The 20454-nt window shown below is 34.1% G+C and overlaps 1 protein-coding gene across 2 annotated transcripts; it reads right to left on the bottom strand.

Moving 5' to 3' along the window:
- Positions 1 to 5878: 5878 nt before the first annotated feature.
- Positions 5879 to 15722, bottom strand: LOC132600432 (probable pyridoxal 5'-phosphate synthase subunit PDX2). Of its 2 annotated transcripts, XM_060313600.1 has the most exons (8): positions 15621 to 15697; positions 15392 to 15451; positions 14319 to 14446; positions 13106 to 13193; positions 8535 to 8608; positions 7700 to 7891; positions 6409 to 6506; positions 5879 to 6180 (listed from the first exon to the last, which is right to left on the bottom strand). In XM_060313600.1, coding segments are annotated over exons 1-8 (765 nt in total). In that variant the 5' UTR covers positions 15622 to 15697; the 3' UTR covers positions 5879 to 6056. The 2 variants fall into 2 exon arrangements, with proteins under 2 accessions (XP_060169583.1, XP_060169584.1); XM_060313601.1 differs by having other exon boundaries at positions 15392 to 15722.
- Between the last annotated feature and the right edge of the window lie 4732 nt (positions 15723 to 20454).

Here is a 20454-nt window from a genome sequence, read left to right as displayed (position 1 = left end):
ACCTATTTAATTCATTAAATTCATTTAACCAAATCCATATCTTACCCGATCAAACATGACCCGATTAAAAAGCGGCATATAATTTTAAGTTTTACAAAATCATATTTCTTCTCATTTCATATTTCTTCTCATTTCTAACTTCAAGTTGACGGATTTCATCATTTTACGCGACACCAATATCATCTAGTGATTCTTGAAAATACTTATTTTGATGGTTAATATTCGACATTAAATAATGAGTTGCTAGCGACCCTAAGATATTTGAAATAACCCTTTTGGTCTCAATTTAAATGTTGTTTTCTTTTTTAACCCTTATAGAAAAATAGATCAGTGTTTATCTTACGCCATAAATTGACTAGATTAACTATCAAAAGGATGAACTGGAACATTTATACAAAATCTAATTTTAATCTAATTTTTCTTTTGTATTTTGAGTTATTTATCCTAATATACAGTGTGTAATTTTTGGTATTTTCATTGCCATACCATCAAGTTTTTTTAATTTCTCGTGCAAAAGGTATAGAATTTTCATTACTATAATATTTATTTTAAAGTATTATATTATTACGCTTATATTTTATTTTGAACTAATATTCTACTAGTCTTATATGAAATATAATATATTCTTAGACTATTTCATGTTAAGATATAGATATTTCAACTTGTCATGTTAATATCTAGCAATATATTAAACTAAATCCCTAAAGTAACTCAAATTAAATTTTCTAAAATTTAAATTTTTATTTTAAAACATAATCAATAAATTAAAATACTTTAAGCGGGTCATTTTGATTGGGTATAAGACGTGAGTTTGGTTAAATAGGTTTATTAGTAAGAAAATAAGTTTTAATGACATGACATGCCAACTAGAAGAGAATGAGGCTATTGAGGTTTTTAATATATTTTGAGAAAAATAAGGATAGTTGAGTGATTTTATTGTCCTAAAAGAGACAACAATGATATTTGTAGGTAATTGCTCAAACTTGAGTGACCATCTGGGTATTAACTCTCAATCAAATAAAACTTTATTGTATAAAGGTACAATAAGGGAAGAAAAACAAGTAACATCCAAGAGTTCGTTTGAAGACAAATCTTTGACTATGGAAACATTCTGAAAAGATGTGTGTACGATTACTTGTTTATGCATTGCAAGCACTTGCTTAATTTACAATGGTTGCCTTTTAATTTATTGTATTTTTCACAATGAAATTATTAATAGTAATTAGTCTTGACATAGTAAGGTTTGCCAACTCTTTTTATGAATTTTTTAATTCTTTATGTTGTTTCTAGTTTCCTCCATTAAGAATGGCTTACAAAATTCCGGCTTATATTACGAGTAAAAAGTAAAAGCTATCTTCACTAATTCATAAACTTGACTGAAAGTGGTCAGGAAGTATCATATTACAAAGAAACTATTCACCTGATATTTTAATTGTAGCTTATTTGAAAGATCAAGAGAAGCATATGGAATAGTAATCATTATTCCGGTAAAAGAATCCCATATTTCTTCGTTGAACTGGTTGTTTATTGTTTGAAAATTCTTTTTCGAACGATTCATATCATTCATACATAGTGTTTTGATCTAAAAATTTCTTAATGTGAGTGTTTTACCTCTAAATATTAGCTTAGATGGCTAGTTTTTAAACTACTTGTTAATATTCAGCTATCCTTTGAAATGTAATTTTAGAAGTAACCATCTTAAGGTGAAAATAACACCCGGATAAAATATCTACAGCTAAAACACAAAATAACTTTAGTACATGGTGTGTTGGGGAGTTTAAAATTTTGATAAGTGGAACTAAAAGTTTCCGGAGTTACAAATACAATTCAAACTTACGACTTTTTTAACTCCGTGGAAAGAATTCCTGAAGCTTGAACGGACAAGTGTTCAAGTTTCAGTAAATTTTCCTGGAAGAAACGGCTAAAAACTTGAATAGTTTTGAACCAATGGTTAAATATTAATTAGCAGTCCAAAAATTAGCAATTTGTCCATTTCTCCTGCTTTACCCATAATGCAAATCCAATTCAGTCGAATCAGTAGACTCCAATTACCGAATGATTAAACAAAAAAAATATATATAGATCCATCAAGCTTTTCGTGCCGACCACATATCGATTAGTAGCTTAATGTGAAAGAAAATTAAAATAAAAACATTACTGTGCCCTGTTGGAAAATAAAAATTGTGAACGTAATAATAAAGAAATTTTCTTGAATGTCAAAAGAAGAAAAACGTAGATGCAACATACCTTCACATGGACGTAAGTCAGAGGCAAATTAATGGTCGTAAGAATCACGTAGCATCAACTATTATTTTTATGGCATTGGATCTCAAAAATCTAAGAAGCACAGGGAGTGCATTAAAGAATTAATTAACCTATTTATGAAACTATTAGACTAAAGTTTCTAAAATTAAATTTAGGGATAATAACACTTTTAGTCCCTCAATTATTGGTAAATTCTTATTCTGATTCTTCCGGTATATGACTCAACAAATGTAACCTTCAATTAATTAAAATTATGTGCTTGAAGTCCCTTTATGCAATTTTTATAAGTATATTGCCCTCAAATATAGAGTAACACTACAAACTTAACATAAGATTTGAGTAATTAAATGATGAAACGGTTAATTTCTGAAAATTTAAAGAAGAAAAACTAGGTGATTTTTTCCTATCTATCCAAATCTTGGTGGATAAAATTACTCGATACCTGAGCTGGTGGGAGGTGACAGGTGCCCCGTGGAATCAGTCGAGGTGCACAAAAGCTGCCCGAACACAACAGATAAAAGAAAATTCTGATAATTTGTGAATAGCCACAAACAAAGAGATCAAAAATTGCATATTTTAAGTAATTAAAAGTTAAATATGTTTAAACATAAGGACTAAATTAAAATTTATTAGTAATTAAGGGACTAAAAATGCTATTAACCCGTAAATTTAATAATAAGGATACCATATAGTACTCGAAGTTCATTTTTTGAGATCTGAAAAGATGTGCTTCAGATCCTAAAAACCCTACATAAGTCAGCAGCTTAATGCTTACAAAATTGGTTACATAGCTGATGCACCCTATTTTTGGGCCTTCGTGCTGCTTACTCCTCCAATAAATGCTTTGCTTGCTTTCAACTTCTTTTTTAAAATTAAAAAATACCCTATCCCTCCACCCCATGTGATGAGTGGAAGGGGGGCCCGGGGGGAGGGGGGAAGTCGCTAATAATTTTACATAGATGTTTTCGTTGTTTCTCATTCGGAGTTCGATATCAGCTTTAGAGTCGGTCTAGTCTAGATTCGCATAAGCGGATTCTGAATTCTATTTATTTGAAGTTATTGAGTTCTAACTTTATAAAATGGACATGTTAGATAAGTTTTAACAAAATATAGAGTTTGAGTCAAAGCAGTAAGTTCTGTCAAACACGTACAACAAATGCTACATTCATTGTTGCCAAATTAGCACTCTAAAAGTTTCATTTTGAAAGTAAAACGCTTTTTACCGAAAGTGATACGGTAGATTAGATGTTAAAAATGAATGTAATGTCAACAATCTCAGGATGGACTAGTTGGCCACTTGTACGTAAGAATTGCAATGTACTTCTTGTTAAAATTTGTAAACTACTCCATAAAAATTGAGCAAAAGAGCCAGTTCCTCTTTACCCTGCTTAGAAACCACCCAATTTTCGGGTATGATTTTTCGAAAAATAATGTATTTTTAACTTACATTGTTTGATCGGAGACCCCACATTGTGGGATTTCACTGGGTATGTTGTTGTTGTTGTATTGTTTGATCGGAGAATAAATAATATTTTTTTGAATTTTCTTAATTAAAAGCTGATGAATTTTGGCAAAGCCAGTAGTGTTTTGATCATTTTTTGTGTGTTAAAGAATCATAATAATGTCTGGTGATAGTTGAAGATATGATATAAAGTTTACAGTCCAGATAATTGCAAAAGAAAACAATGTTAACCCAAAATTGAAGGAAGAGTATATTTTATCGTAACAAAACACATACAAATCTTGAAGCTCGAAATCAAATTTTTTATCAAATGTTTAAACAAGAAAAATTGTCAAAACGGAAATGAGCTACTTTGTCATGCGTTAAATTTTTTTATCTAATATTACCCTCACCGTTAGAAGAAATAAATCATTTTTTCTTTTGACTTCTAATGGAGCTTCAACCTTAGTGTAATTTTAAAGCATAGTCAAAATTTATGAGCAAATTTGGACCTTTTCTCTCGAAGAATGACATGTAAAGTTCACCCATTTCATGCGGGAGAACAAATACAAATACGAGAATTTGCTAACAACAATGATAAGAATGTAATGGAAAGTAAAGTTGAGTAATTCCAGATAGTGCCAAGGACAAATTTGGACAGTTTCTCTTCAAACAAGATAACATTTAATGAGGTCTACAGACTACAACGTAGGAGTTGATTGAATCTATAAAATGTGTTAACAAGTTTTAACTATTAACTAGCTCAAGCTAGCTGCACCTGTAATTATTCCATTTCAACATTGTCCTCAAAATTTTAGTCCTCAGATGCGAGAAAACTTGAAGCACCTTTTGTTTCCTTTTTCTGTAGGAACCACATTTGGCAAGACCATGATGCAGCCTTTGCATGGTTTAGAAATAGCACTCACTGGCCACTTCGAATCCGATCTTTGAGAAATGGCAATTGTCATGAAGTTTTATATTTGTTACATGTGAAACTCCAGGAAATTTGTCATAGAGTTTCACCTGTGAAATTTGAAACTCCATAATAATAGTTATTTTTCACTGTGTTAAAGAGTAGCTATTTGTGAATTTTACCCTCGCACAGTTCTTTTTAAAATTTTCTCCCCCCCCCCCCCCCCACCCCCCCATTTGGGTGGATGAGGGGCAGAGGCGGAACCTAGATTTCGAGATTCCGGATGCCACACTATTTTAGACTTCGAATTGATCTATTTTGAGCTTCGATTGGGGTTATTTGTTTTTTCGACTCGGGTTATTCATTTTGGTATATATAGACAAATTGATTACCAAACTATTTTGTTCTTTGACTTGATTTTCTTTTAGCTTCCGTTCGGGTTATTCGTATTTTTAATTTATATAGAGAAGTCAACTAAACAGAATAATTTAATAATTATGACAATTTTGAACAAAGCATAAAACTTCAACAGTATTACTATATCAACAAAAATATATTATTCATTATAATTCTCCTCGATGAATTTTCATATCCTGTAGCTATCGTCTAACTCAATCAAGAATAAATAATGAAAACTAGAGCTAGAATTCATTGTTAATGCATATTTAGGTACTCAAAACAAAAACTTAGTGAACACTACGAATACTATAAAAACAGAAGCAAGAATTAATTAAATTTAAAAAGTCAATAAATGCTCAAAAAACAAAAGAGTCATTAGCAAATAAAGAAAAAGAAAGAAAAAGAAATGTGGAAACAAGGAAAAGAAAGAAAGTAAGCCGCAAAATAGAAAGAGAAAAAAAAGAAAAAAGGAGATCAAATATCGTGTAGTTTTTAAATGTAGAAAACAGTAGTTTTTTACAAAAAAAAAAAAAAATTAACACGCCTGGATTCGATCCTGTGCGTTTTGTGCGGAAAATCCGGGACTCTATTAGCGGCACCAGCCAACCATTTGTCAATACGAGTGCCAAATTTATATATCTCTACTATATCTTATACACACACACATATATATATATAAGGTTTCGATCGAGGTGTGCGGGTGGCGTGACACTCCCCTTAGTAGATCCGCCCCTGATGAGGGGTGTGAGGGGAAGATAGGACATGTTCTCTACCATTGTATGATTGAATAATGAAAAACCTGCAGGAATTTGCTTTTAAAAAAATTTAATGCACAAACCAATGAATAAAGATCCTCGAGGCACACAGGAAGAAAATCCTTTACTATTATGTGCAACAATGAATAGCATCAATAATTCCTGTCCAGCATTTAGAATGTAGGTTTAGTAATAAAGCAACAATGAGCAAGAAATAGCAACAAGCAGTCATTTGACCTTATATGATCTTCATTTCTTTCTTGAGCGTTTTTTTTTTTTTCTGTTATTGGTATATGGGAAAATCAATAATTGGTCGCTGTACAGAGCTTTGATATGTGGCGGGTGTGGAAACAATAGCAGAGGTTCCTACTTCATTTTCAGGCACCATCTTCAAGAAATAACTGTGCCTGCAAAAGCAAATGACGATATAATTGGGTAGTACTCTTCTGGTTCAAAAACCTCTTGCAAGTCTTCTTTTCAATTTCTTTTTCAAATTCGATAAATATTGGTTGATATGGTATTTGAACCTGAACTTTATTTTCTATTTCTACTATGATCCATTATTTGTTTTCGGGGACAAATGATAAATTTGGGTAATAGATACCATTCGTGTTAGTCGCAGAAGACACACATACCATCGAGTATCTGCAGTTAATTCGGGATGAAAAGCAGTAGCTAGTAAATTCCCTTGCTTTACAGCAACAATAACTTTCTTTCCAGACTCAGTAGACTCCTGAAGCATCAAAAGATAACACACTGAGCTGATATATTTAAACAACTGGCAAAAGTAAAAGATTAAGTTGCAATATGAGAACTGATGAAGGGTGAAACATATATTGTTAATTCAAGAGAACTTAGTTTATTGTAATCAAGATACCTCTGTTACGACGAGTTAGACTCAGTTTAATCAGAGTTTGTAAATTAACTTGTAATTTGTTAGCACATTCATTGTTTTCGAGTGGCAGAAACAGGCCACCAAGTCTTACTGGCAAGTGTAATCTTTTGACAAATGTAGACGCAATAGAAAACAAAATTCTTTACACATGCATCAAGTTTTATAACTTGTAGTTGCAGATAAACGAAGCCCACCTCACAAATATCTTTTGAAGTTTAGTTGACAAAGTTTTCCCCCCAAAAGCAACTAAAGAATAACATATTTTTAATGTTTTCATGGATATTTGAAGCCTGACTTACATGTTAATGAGTAACGCGAGGTATTATTAAGCCTGAGAAATCCACAGTTAATGTGTACATTTCCCATGTAATTATAAATTGTACGAAAGTGCATAATATTAAGTATTCAAATACAAGTGTGAGACCAAATAGTAACAGCAAAGAAAAAAAAAAAAACAGATTCACCAATAAAAGATATATGTAGCTCTTGTGAAACATAGAAGTTGGATGAAGAATTCTGCTTCTTTTACATGATAAGTTGCAGCAGGATGGTGACACCTAGAGACATCGATTATCGTATTAGTTTGCTGCATTTACTGTTACTTATTTTCATACTGCTTATTTACAGTACTTTGCCATGGTTCCTTTACTTTGACCAATTCTTGGCTGACTTTTTGCCCTGCTTTCTCTTGAGCCGAGGGTCTTTCGGAAACAGTCTCCCTACCTTGGAACGGTCTCCCTACCTCCCAAGGTAGGGGTAAGGTCTGCGTACACTCTACCCTTCTCAGACCCCACTTGTGGGACTACACTGGCTATGTTGTTGTCGTAGCATTTATGAATTATCCAAGTACCAAATGCAAATGAAGCAAGACCACGCAAACACAAATATTCAATTTGATTCCATTTACCAAAATATTATGCCAGGTAACTACGTGATCTAGAGCATAGGTCACGTAGTGAATGCCTATCCTCACATCCATATTGCACTTTTTATTTATTTATAAGACACATTAATGAAGGACAAAAGCAAACCTCTTCCTTCTGAATAGCAGGATTGGAATTAATAGTTTCAATGGCTGAGAGGGGAATGTCTGCCAGCACTTCAACGTCTGGTCCCACATCAAGGATTCCCGGCGCACGGATGAAAACAGCACGAAAACTTGGAGGACCGCCTTCTTTAGCTACAATTTGAGGAATAGGAAGTTCTGCCTCAAAGCTTTGAATCTGTTCAATTTGACAATTAAAATGCTACATTAGTATACAGTAGTTAATAACACAAACCAACTTCAACTCATTCGTTAAATTTTGAGCACTTTTTCCAACTAGTTGGTAGGTATAACAACCACAACTATATCCCAGGGCTGTGTTTAAGGGTCTTGCAAAAGCTCTTAGTTATAGATAGACCATTAACTACTTGTGTCGCATATGTCATTTAATTTGGGGTGGGGGGGTAGGGGGTGTTATAAACATGCTCCCCCCCCCCCCGGCGGCCGGCCGCTCCTCTTTCTAGTAACTACCGCCTCTGTCCCAATTTATGTGGCACCTTTCAAATTTCGAGAGTCAAACGAGTTTTTCTTTGACCACGATCTTTTCATATTCTTTTAAATATTTTAAATGATCAATTTGTGATTTATAGTACTTTTTACGTAGTTTTCCAAATATATAAATTTTTATAAAAAATTTAAAAATTCCATGTCCAAATGCACTGTCAAAATAAAAAAATTCGACTCTCAAAATCTTAATAGTGCCACATAAATTGGGACGGGGGGAATAATAAACATGGTAAGAGTGTTTGTTTATCTATGCAAATCAATTTCCTCCATTCTTGGTTATCTATTGAGAACTTGAGGAGTAACCACTCATTTACCTGACTCCCGAAAAAGTTTCGATGGACAGTACAATCAAGGCCCCCAATTAGTTCCTGTCCTCCAGTTTTCTGCCCTGAAAAGAGAAGCCATAGGATGTGCTATAAGATTTTTTGCCGCAATATGGTAAAGAATATTAAGAAGGTTCATCAATACGAGTTTGTGATTACTAGTCCAGACAAAAAGAGCTTAATTTTATTCGGGAAGAGTGGAAAGGGTGCACATTACTCTACAAATAATTAGAACAATGAAACAAAATTAATACCCAAAAAAAAAAAAAAAAAAAAAAAGGAGACCACAGTTCCTCAAAAATTGTGAAACTCATAGGTGCCTTTAGATTAATTGCCTAATGTTATTGAGATCAGTAGATGTGGCAATGCTTTACCTTTACAAGTAAAAGCTTAATGTGAAAGTTTGACATGATGAAATGAAAAACAAAAGCTCACAAATGATAGAATTTACTCATCCGGTAGCTAGACGATGATGAAAATTAATGCTATATCTGCTCACCTTTCCGCTATCTGCCTTTAAGTGATAGAGGACTTAATGGTCCACCAATCAATCTTTCTTTCTATATCGAATTCTTGATTGGTGCCACTGGAGCAAAGGAAGCGGGGAACAAACTCCACTACTTACACTAGAAAGTCTAGCAATGACAGAAATAAATAGTACGGGGTCTTACTGAACTCCACAAATGCGCAGTAGCATCCCCAGAAAAGTTTTAAGAGCCTGTTTGGATTGACTTATTTTACGCTTTTAGACCAAGATGGTTTTTAAGCATTTTTGAAGTATCTGGGTAAAATAAAAAAGTGCTTTTAAGTAATTGGTTTTAAGCCAAAATAATAAAAATAAGCCAAAAAACCATAACTTAGCATTCCTAACATGGCTTATAAGCCATAAGTTATAGGCACATCCAAATAGGCTCTAAGACATTAAATAATTTCCTGATACTTTCCTTCTTAGTGAAAATTAGATCAAAGGGAACACTCCCTCATATAGTTGACTGTATACGGAGTTTAAAAGGCTAATTTAATTTGTGTATGGTAGTGGAACAAAATCTAAAGCCATTAAAAAAAAAAATCTAAAGCAATAGTTTAAAAGTTAGATTGCTAAAGAGAACATCACATCAAGGTTTAAGATTTGAATAGCTATAAGAATTTGAATTTTTGAAAATTGCAAAAGGGTTTAAAATAATATTTATTGGTGGAATAGTACTAAATGAAGGTCAAGTCCTTCCTCTCATGCCTTTTTCAAGGCAAAGTCAGCATCTTAGTTTTTTCTTTTTTTTTTTTTTTTTTTTTTTGACAATTGTGGTATCTGGGGCTAGCTTGCGTGCACCTCGGCTAATTTCACAGTGTATGTGCTACCTCCTACCAGCACAAGTACCGGGTAACTCTATCCACCAAGGCCTAGACAAATAGGAGGAAATCACCTAGTGTTTTTGCCTCCGCTCGAATTTAAATCAGAGGACCTCATGATTCTCAACCCACTTCATTGACTGCTCGCACCCTTGGGTGCACAAAGTCAGCATCTTAGTCCAAAAAGCAAGGATTTCTTCCTCTACATCTGCTGCTATTGATGTGTCCACTCCTATGGACTCACTTTAAGTAAGATTAGTAGCAATAAGCTCACATCCGGTTCCATAGAAGGAAAGGTCAGAGTCATCTTATCTTAGACTACTCCCTAAAAGACAAAACTCTTAACTCCGTCAATTATAAACCAGATTGAGTTAGCTTGCCGATGTGCCGCAGAATTATGGCACATTTGATACCTGTTGACGATAAGTTTTACTTGTTTTTAAGCAAGTCTGTGTTGTTTGTTGTGTTTCAGGTCATTGATGGTTCAAAGGGCAAAAACAAGGAAATTGCATTAACTGGCCACAAATGAGAGAAGCACGGACCGTACATAGTTGTACGGGCCATACTACTGATCGTATTTAAGAAGAGCAAGAAACAGAAAGTTCAAATTGGAAGATGCTGGATACGGTTGACTTTTATGGACCGTCTATATTTATACGGGCCGTATTTGGTCTCATACTTTGAAGATGAAGAACTGAAGGAAGACAAGTACAAAGCGATATACGGACCGTACTTCATTGTACAGGCCGTATAAGTGGGACGTATATGTTGACCTAGAAGATCAAATTTAGTGACCGTACTTGGTTATACGGACTGTACTTCATTGTACGGGCCGTATCTAATTCCGCCAGGGGCACTATTGTCAGATTTAATTCCGCGTTTTTGGGACCTTATAAATAGTTTATCGTAGGGTTTTGTGTATGATTCATCATCAAGTTTAGACTTTAATTCCTTAGCATTGAATACTCTTTGGTTGTTGAAGCTTTTGACGACAAGATTTCATCTTTTCCATCTTCTTTACTCAATTGTAAGCATTAATGACTTCTTCAATACTCTGTTTTGCGTTCAATACTATGAGTAGCTAAATTTAATACTAAGGTTGTGAACCCAATGATGGGTGTTTGTTATTGATATATGCATAATGGGTTGTTAGGGTTTACTTTTCTTCATTCTTCAATGTTAGTCGATGGTTGCAAACATTAACTTAAGGCATAAACTTTTCTTTACTTGGGAAGGTGAGTAGGGTTTGTTAGGGACAAGTAACAAGAACTCGACACGTTAACCCTCGTTCAATAAAGTCACTTAGGAATAAGAGGAATTTACTTGGCACATTATCAACTCTTTTATATTTGGAAAAATCATAAAGAGAAATACTTTCTAACTATTGGGAAATACTAGGAAGTCAATTAGATGTTAAGTGCATTCATACATCAATCTATTAGAAGTATATCATATTAACACCCGTAGCATTACACTTCATCTAAAGGGGACACAACCTTGGTTTCTTTTATCCAATTAATTACAATTCAATCAAGATAGCTAGTAGAAAATACAAACTTACTGGAATACGAACAAAGACCGAAAGTCAAGTAATACACAACATTAGCAACCTTTTCACACCATATTCCCTGTGAGATTCGACCCCAACCTAGTTGGGTTACTATATTTGACATCGTCCGCTTTACGCCATTTAATAGGTGTAATTTTAGCGTATCACTTGCCCAAATGAAGCCCTACATGTGGAAAAAATGAGGATCGAAGTACAAAGTTCACAGGATCTGTGAAATAATACATGGGTGAACTAGATTATAGTGATTCATCAGCCTAGGGGAGGGTCCAATGAGCATGTATTCAGTAGTTTTGTCTTCAACAACAGCAGCATGACCTATAGCTAATTTGGATCGGGTGTATGAATCCTCATCATCCATGCCAGTCCACTTAGACCCATCTCAATCTGATATTTAGAAATTTAGCTTCTTCTTTTTTCTTACTGAACCAAAAATTTAGGTTCTCTAACACTAAAAGTTTTCTACATTTTCTACTGGTACACAAATTTGCCATCCCTGCAAAGCTAAAAGACTTCTAGATGAATGTTGGACCTAAAGTAACATACAACATGACTAAACCATAATTTCAACTATATGGATAATTGTCTTCCAATGTGCTGTATTTTTTGCTGAATCTACACAGATCACACGAAATTTTTAGTCTTTTGAGACAGCTTTCTGCTGTGATTTGTCCCCTTTTACCACCATTAATCACCATGGTTTCACACCTCTGATGTCTATATCTGTAGCTTTTGTCTTCAGTCTTCAAGAAAATAATCATCTCTTCTATTCTTATTTTGACAACCGGACTAAAGTTTTTTTTTTTTGGAGAATGTTGACAACCGGACTAGAGTTGGCTTGCAGTATGGTAAAAAGCGTTTTTGTGAATGGATGTGAGAAGTTACAACTTCAGTGGTGGAAATGAAAACTAGGAAATGTATCTAGGAATGAGTCTACTATCATCCTTCTTTTGGTGGTGAAGTAGATGGTGAATCCTGGATCGTCTATCAGAACTGGTGACAAAGATATGCCCCCTAATATTAGAATATTTTCCCCATAGTAACCAATATGGATCTTCACGTGCTACCAAAGGAGATATTAGAATATTTCCTTGTTTCCAGAGAGTGACACGACAGTCGTTGCCGTTTGAAATACTTCAAATTCATCTTTTAAGAAAAATATATACTATTATCAACTTCATAGAAATTTAATATAGTTCAGATTTTTCCTCATTTTCAAATGACATCTCGCAGTCGAAATAGGATGCTTATATTATGATTTATGACAGTATTTGTTTCTTAAGGTGGAAAGCAAGAGGGGTGCTGACCGAAAGGCTGCTGATCGAGTAGAGTTAACCAGATCAGCTGGCTCTCGTGTGATATTAAAACAAAGAATAGAGCTGATGTGGATCTTTAAAAGGGAGAGAAAAGTATCCTTGACTAAAGCTTTGTTTACTAATAAAATGCAATTCCTATGGTTTATACAAAACACCTGTCAATTTAATCAACAGACACGCAAATTGGATTCTAAAGACTGCAAAATAGTTTTTCGGAAAAGATATATGAACCGATAATCTGACATTATAAGATTAAATTAAGAAGATAAGCAGCAAAAACTCTGCAAGGGTTGCCCTAAACTGTACAGCAAGATATGGAGTTGAACACTTACCAGTGGCTTTATTTGCCAAGAAAATGAGGCCTGCACATGTCCCCCACACTGGCTTCCCCATTTGAACAAACTCACGCAGAGCTGGGAACTGCAATTAGAAACACGATTACGCTGATATGGACAAAATTATACCAAGCACAATAACTGATACCAATTAGTACAATTATGCATCAATACATCCAAACTTATACCAAGATATCCCTAACAAAGAATGCAACAACAAATGTCCAATAAAATCACAATTTATTCTGTAATAACAGAAGGGACAAATGTTGGTAATTAACAGACAAGACCATACTATAAGTGAGCAGGTCCAAACACAAAATGCAACCCTTTTACTAAATAATATAAAATTAGCAAAACGCAACCTTTTACACTCAATACTTCTCATAATGCTCTGCAAATCAAATCCCGTAGTTTGTCGATGGTTCTAGACAATCCCTCTGCTATTCTTCAATCTCAAACTAGTTGGGGCAATGCTGTGTGAATTCTCTAGAACTACAGCTTCCCTAACAAAAACAACTACACAAATACACCTCAACCTCAAATACAGCTTCCCCAAAATCTTACCTTTTTATTGTTGCTTTCACAGAGCCGACTAATCAAATTTTCACCATATAGTAAGCACTGCTACAGAAGGTTCTTCATTCCCCAGCTCGAACCTAACACATATATAGTGTGTTTGACCAATCTTTTAAATCTGCTTATTTTAAAAAGTATTTTCTTAGAAGTGTTTTTCGAAAAAGTACTTTTCAAGAAAAGCAATTTGTGTTTGGCTAATCAATTTGAAAAACATTTTGGTACTATTAAAGTAGCAATTTGTGCTTGGCCAAGGTTCCAAAAGTGCTTTTGGTGAAAAGCTATTTTTTTTAGCTTCTGAAAAACTACTTTTGTTACTGCTCAAAATCACTTAATTTTTTTCCTAAAAGCTGGGCCAAACACCTCAAATCTCTAAAATAAACACTTTTTAAAGAAAATAAGCACTTTTGGCTTATCAAAAGCTTGGCTAAACTGGCTATAAGGATGGAAGGATCCTAATCATCTTAGCACACCACTCCGCCTCACTAAATCTCATACTACCACACCAATTTACAATTCTCAAGTATGACACCCATTTAACCAGTGTTCAATAAACCTATCTTTCACCTATTACTACCAAATGATGCCATGCGTTAGCCAAAAAAAAAAAGATGAGAGATAGAGAGAGAGTTACCAGATTGTGAAGCTCGGCCAACTTGGCCATAGTGGTACTCTCACCACCAGGGATGATAAGGGAGCTCACATTCTGCAACTGTTCTGGCTTTCTCACCTCCACGCCTTTCACCCCCAATCTTTTCAAAGCTAATCAAAAGAAAACACTTACAGTCAGACCTCTCTATAACAGCATCCTTATATAATAGCGCATCACTATAACAGCCATGTTTTATGTGGAACCGATCTTTCATGATATGTTATATTATATGTTCTCTATAACAGCATCCTTATATAACAACACTTTACTATAACTGTCCTATTTTCTGTGGAACTGATCTTTCATGTTATGTTATATTATATGTTCTCTCTAACATCCTCATATAACAGCACTTTACTATAACAGTCATGTTTTATGTGGAACCCATCTTTCATGTTATGTTATACTATATGTTTAACAACATACTTGTATAACAACACTTTACTATAACAGCCATGTTTTATGTGGAACCGATCTTTCATCTTATGTTATATTATATGTTCTTTATAACAGCATCCTTATAACAGCACTTCACTATAACAACCATGTTTTTTGTGGAACCGATCTTTCATACAACCACAACAACAAAACCAGTGAAATCCTACAAAGTGGTGTCCGGGGAGGGTAGAGTGTACGCCACCCTGGGAGGTAGAGATGCTCTTTCCGGTAGACCCTCGGCACAAGGACAAGAAATGCAAACTGGAACCGATCTTTCATGTTATATTATATTATATGTTTTGTATAACAGCATACTTACATAACAACACTTTGCTATCAAAGCCATGTTTTATGTGGAACCAATCTTTGGTATTATGTTACTATATTATATGTTCTCTATAATAATATCCATATATAACAACACTTTACTATAACAGCCATGTTTTATGTGGAACGGATTTAACTTTCTCTGTAACAACAATTCACTATAGCAGCCAAAAATACCGGAACAAACAAAGTTGTTATAGAGAGTTTTGAATGTACACATCAAGAAAAGCCCCACAAACACAAAACATCTACAAAAGAACACACAAAGAAAGAAAATACAAAACGGATACCTGCGATATGTTCATTGAAAGATCCCTGTAAAGCAAGAACACCCACAACCATTTTTAACACTTACAAAAACAAGAAACAATGCAAATTAACAAAGTGGGTACTAAAAAGAACCAATCTTGAAACAGTAATGGCGGCTAAGAAGTTTTGGGGTTTCACTGATATTAATATTAAAAAGTTGGGAAAATAAAAAATCAGATTTTTTTTCTATTAGGATAGCAGTCAGTGTACTTATTACTATTTCGGTTGGCGGGCAGGAGGCGGCCACCTGCGTCACACTTTTTTTGGAATGAGAAATCTTGAGAAAATGTGCAATTACAACCTTTAACTTTGCGTACAGCAAGTATATCTCTCTTCTCTCTTAAAAAATGTGGTTAATATATACTCTTACATAAATAGTGCAAATATAACCGTTACATAAATAGTGTAAATATTATCGTTTTTGTAGTCAAATTTTTTTTTAAATTATCTATTTTTTTAACAGGCTTATTTTTTTAAAGTCACGAGACAATTCTTTTTCTTGTGGGTTGTCTCGTTCGTTTTTTAAAAAAAAATCTCCTTGGCTTTAAATAAAAAATAAGTCTAGCCATTTTTTTAATCGAATCAAATCCGACCCATAAAAAAAATATATCATGTGCCGTTAAACAAATAGGTAGACTTGTTTTTTTAAAGCCATGTGGCATTTTCTTAATTAAAAAACAAGCTAAAGGAAAAAAAATGCCAACAAAAACGTATATTTGCACTATTTGTATAACGGCAGGGGTATATTGCACCACTTTTAACGAGAGTATATTAAGGACCCGTTTGACCATAAAAAATATTCACTTTTTCCCGAAATTTTTTTTCACTTTTTTCAAAAATTAGTGTTTGACCATGAAAATTTCATACAACTTAGGATGTGTTCGGTATGGAGGAAAATGTTTTCCCTGGAAAATGTGTTATTGGAAAATAAGTGAATTTTTACTTATTTTTTCATGTTCGTTTGGGTAGTGGAAAATAAGTGAATTTCTTACTTATTTTCTCATGTTCGTTTGATTGGTAGAAAACATTTTTCGAAAAATACCCACCCAAGCCCCACCAACTCCACCCCATACCACACCAACCCCCACACCCTCCCCGCCCCCACCCCCTGCAAAAAAAAAAATTGGAAGTTTTAAATTTTTTTCTGGATTTTCTACGCCACCACATCCCCCATCCCGAACTAAAAGAAAATTGAAGTTTTTAATTTTCTTTTCTGGGTTTTCTACACCACCACATCCCCTCCCCCCCCCCCCCCCCCCAAAAAGGTTTTAAAAGTTACCTTTTTTGGATTTTTACACCACCCACCCCCTCCAAAAAATTTAATTTTTAACCACACAAACTTTCAATTATTATAATTCTTTTTATAAAGATAAAATTAAATATGTAGTAGAAAATTCGGGAGGGGGTGGGTGTAGAGAATCAAAAAAGAAACTTTTTAAGACTTTTTTAAAAAAATAATTTTTTTTGGAAGGGGGTGGTGGGGTGTCCGGAGGGGGGTGTGGTGGTGTAGAAAACCAAGAAGAAAAATAAAATAAAATAAAATAAAAATTGGGGTGGGGGGAGGGATGTGGTGGTGTAGAAAACAAAGAAGAAATTAAAAAAAAAATGGGGTGGGGGGAGGGGGTTGTGGGGTGAGGGGGAGGGATGTTGTGGCGTAGAAAACCAAGAAGAAAAATAAAAAATTATTGGGGGAGAGGTGGGGGGTGGGACGTGGTGGTGTAGAAAACTAAGAAGAAAAATTTTTAAAAAAAATAAAAAAAAATTAGGGGGTGGGGTGCAGGGTAGGGGGAAGGGATGTGGTGGTGTAAAAAACCCAAAAGAAAAAGAAAAAAAATTGGAAGGGGCCGATGCGAGATAGGGATAGGGGTAGACGTGGGGCTGGGTGGTGCATGGGTTGCTGGAGTGGTTGGGGTTTGATGGTTGGGGATTGGGTTGGGTGGGGGTAGGGGCGAATAGTGCATGAGTTGCGGGAGTGGTTGGGGTTTGGTAGTTGGGGGTTGGGTGATTTGTGAAATACCACTTTTGAACTTGTTTCTCTTACTTTGATTAGGGAAGTCGTTTTTTCCATTTTTTAGGAACTTGTTTTCCTAAGAAAAATGTTTTTCTAAATTTTTGACCAAACGAACATGAGAAAATTCTCCATACCGAACACACCCTTGAAGTTACTATTTGGAAGTTGAAAAATAATCAAAATCTTATTTTTCACTTTTTTATGACCAAAACCTTGTTAAAAAGGTACATTTCAACAAAAGAATATTATTTGCAAAAATTATGGCCAAACACAACTCTAACTCCAAAATTTCAAAAAATGAAAAAGTTTTTGATTTCTATGATGAAACGCCTACTATAAATCACAAAATTCAGGCATATGTTTGCACCTTTTCCTGACAATCTTTAATCGAATGAGCACATTTTATGTTGTGTTTCACACAACAAGCATAAAGTTATATGAAAGGTTAAAGTCACAAGGACCTACGGACCTCTAAACTGCTTGTATCTTTCGAGAAAAGGATAAAAATGGTCCCTTAACTATGATAGCAGGTTCAAAATAGTCCCTTAACTATGCACTTAACGGTTTTAGTCCTTTAAGTTTGTTACAAGTTAACAAAAACGGTCCCTTAACTATGAGAGTAGGTTCAAAATAGTCCCTTAACTATGCACTTAACGGTTTTGGTCCTTTAAGTTTGCCATAAGTTGACAGTTTTAGTCTCGACAAAATATTCATCGAACTCTGTTTGTTAGATTTGACGAGAACTATAAAAAAAGGGAAAAATTAGTGAGAACTCTAGATCGGTCAAATAACTCGGGACAAAACCGACGGACGTTAGTCGGTTATAGGATGGACTTCTACGCATTTTTCCTAAAAAATAACCGATGGACTTCCGTTGGTTTTCGTAAAAAACAATAAAAATTAAAAAAAAAAAAAAAAATAGTGCCCCTCGATTTTATCCATCGATTTCCGTCCATCATTTTTTTCGCTTGTTTTTTGTAGTGACAACTTTTTTAGTTTCTGCTATTTCTAATTTATTTCTAAAGTCTAGTGTATTTTATTTAGTCGATGGATTCCTTCAGTTTTAATCGATAGAGTCCGTCGGTCTTTGTGTTTCGAGACATCATTTTCTGACATTATCAAACCGTTAAGTGCATACTTAAGGGACTATTTTTAACCAACTCTCATAGTTAAGGGACCATTTTGTCAACTTATGGCAAATTTAAAGGACCAAAACCGTTAAGTGCATAGTTAAGGGACTATTTTGAACCTACTCTCATAGTTAAGAGACCATTTTTGTTAACTTGTAACAAACTTAAAGGACTAAAACCGTTAAGTGCATAGTTAAGGGACAATTTTGAACCTACTATCATAGTTAAAGGACTATTTTTGTCCTTTTCTCTGTATCTTTCACTTTGACCCTGTAACTTGAATTTGTTCTTATTGAATACTTATACCTCTCAATAATTATACTCCACCTATGCAAGTACTTATTAGATTATGTTTGAGAAAAGTTTTAACTATAAGACAATTTTGAGAAAAGTTTAAGGTTGAAATTTTTAAATGGTAGGGGAAGATTTGGTAAAACCAATTTTGCAAAACGTGAAATTTGGATGTTGCAGTTGTCAATCTTTTTATAGTTTTTTGGTGAACTTTGAATGATAACGGTTTAGGAATCATATGATATTTCGGGTTTATTTTTTTATGATATTTAGAATGTATGTGTTCAGCATTGAACTTATGTGAAGTAGATTTGAACATTTAATCAGATGTTGAGTGTTGAATTTCGAAGAACAAATGCCTGAAGTTCATGTTATATGACTGTAACTTCAAGAAGTTTGGCCTTATCAAGACAAAACTTAGTAAAAGATATAGGAAGTTTGGCCTTAGCAAGCCAACTTCAGGCAAAAATGTCAAAAGTTTGTTATCAAGGTTCATACTCGAAATGTTGCAACTTCGGTCGCATATGCCTAAATTAGATTCTAAAGCGGCTAAACTTGTAAATTTTTATATATTGTAGCTATTACTTAAATACTGATCCCAATATGGACTATTTGTGCAATTCGTCCAACAAAAACATGTCCATAATGAATTCCGTCAAACCTAAGCCCATAAAATGACTAAAGTTAGTAGCGTAAATGAGATATGGCCCAAGCTTGAAATAAATGAGATATGGCCCAAGCTTGAAATAAAGAAAAAAGTATGTACCAAAACCAACGACATACTCATTATAATTTCACCAGGTGCGGGGTAAGGAGGTTGTTTCCGATAGTCCCTCGGCTCAAGAAGGAATAAATAAAGAAAAAGTATGTATCATGTGATTAAATAATAACGTCATGTAAAATGAGACAAAATGAATATCATATTAAATAATTTTACAAAAGTCAAAATAAAAATTATCTCATTTAATTATTTACATGAGTGGTAACTAATTAAAATTTAATGCTTAATTCATCACACAAGTACGAGTCATTTTGAACAATTTTCAATCTATATTTTTACAATCAAATGTTCAGAAGCAATCAAGGGATGAAGGGGATGGAGGAGATCCCTCAACTTTTTATTAGAGATTCAGAGTTTAAATATGAAGATTGAAAAATTCTTAATGAGAAGCGCTTATCCTTAAATGGGGCAAACACGCATGAGGTGGATTGGTTGCACAAACTTAAAGAAAAGAAAAAGGAAAAAAGTTACAACCAATTTGCCCGACTTTTGTTTTTACTCAAATCGACTATACAAATATAGTAACACTGAACTAAAACATCGATTCCTAATAGAAATTGCCTTTATACAACCCGGTCACCGCATCTCCAATGAAGAAATCATATTTAATAAGAGGTCTCCAGCCTTGAGTATGAAAACAATTATGTTAGGGAGCGCTTTCCCCCCTTAAATGAGCCTCATGCAGCGCGAATCTGGTTAGTCAGGTTCCCGATACAGATACTGAATATCGGGTGAGAAAAAAAGATAATTAACGGTTGAAAAACTACCTTACCATAAATTTGATTTTTTTATTGTTTTCATTCCCGCGCACGAAGAAGGTGTATGTATACA

Source organism: Lycium barbarum, chromosome 6, assembly GCF_019175385.1.
Source record: "Lycium barbarum isolate Lr01 chromosome 6, ASM1917538v2, whole genome shotgun sequence".
In the NCBI taxonomy this organism is placed as follows: domain Eukaryota; kingdom Viridiplantae; phylum Streptophyta; class Magnoliopsida; order Solanales; family Solanaceae; genus Lycium; species Lycium barbarum.
Note: the sequence above shows the minus strand (reverse complement) of the source record. Positions and strands in the feature narration are given on the sequence as shown.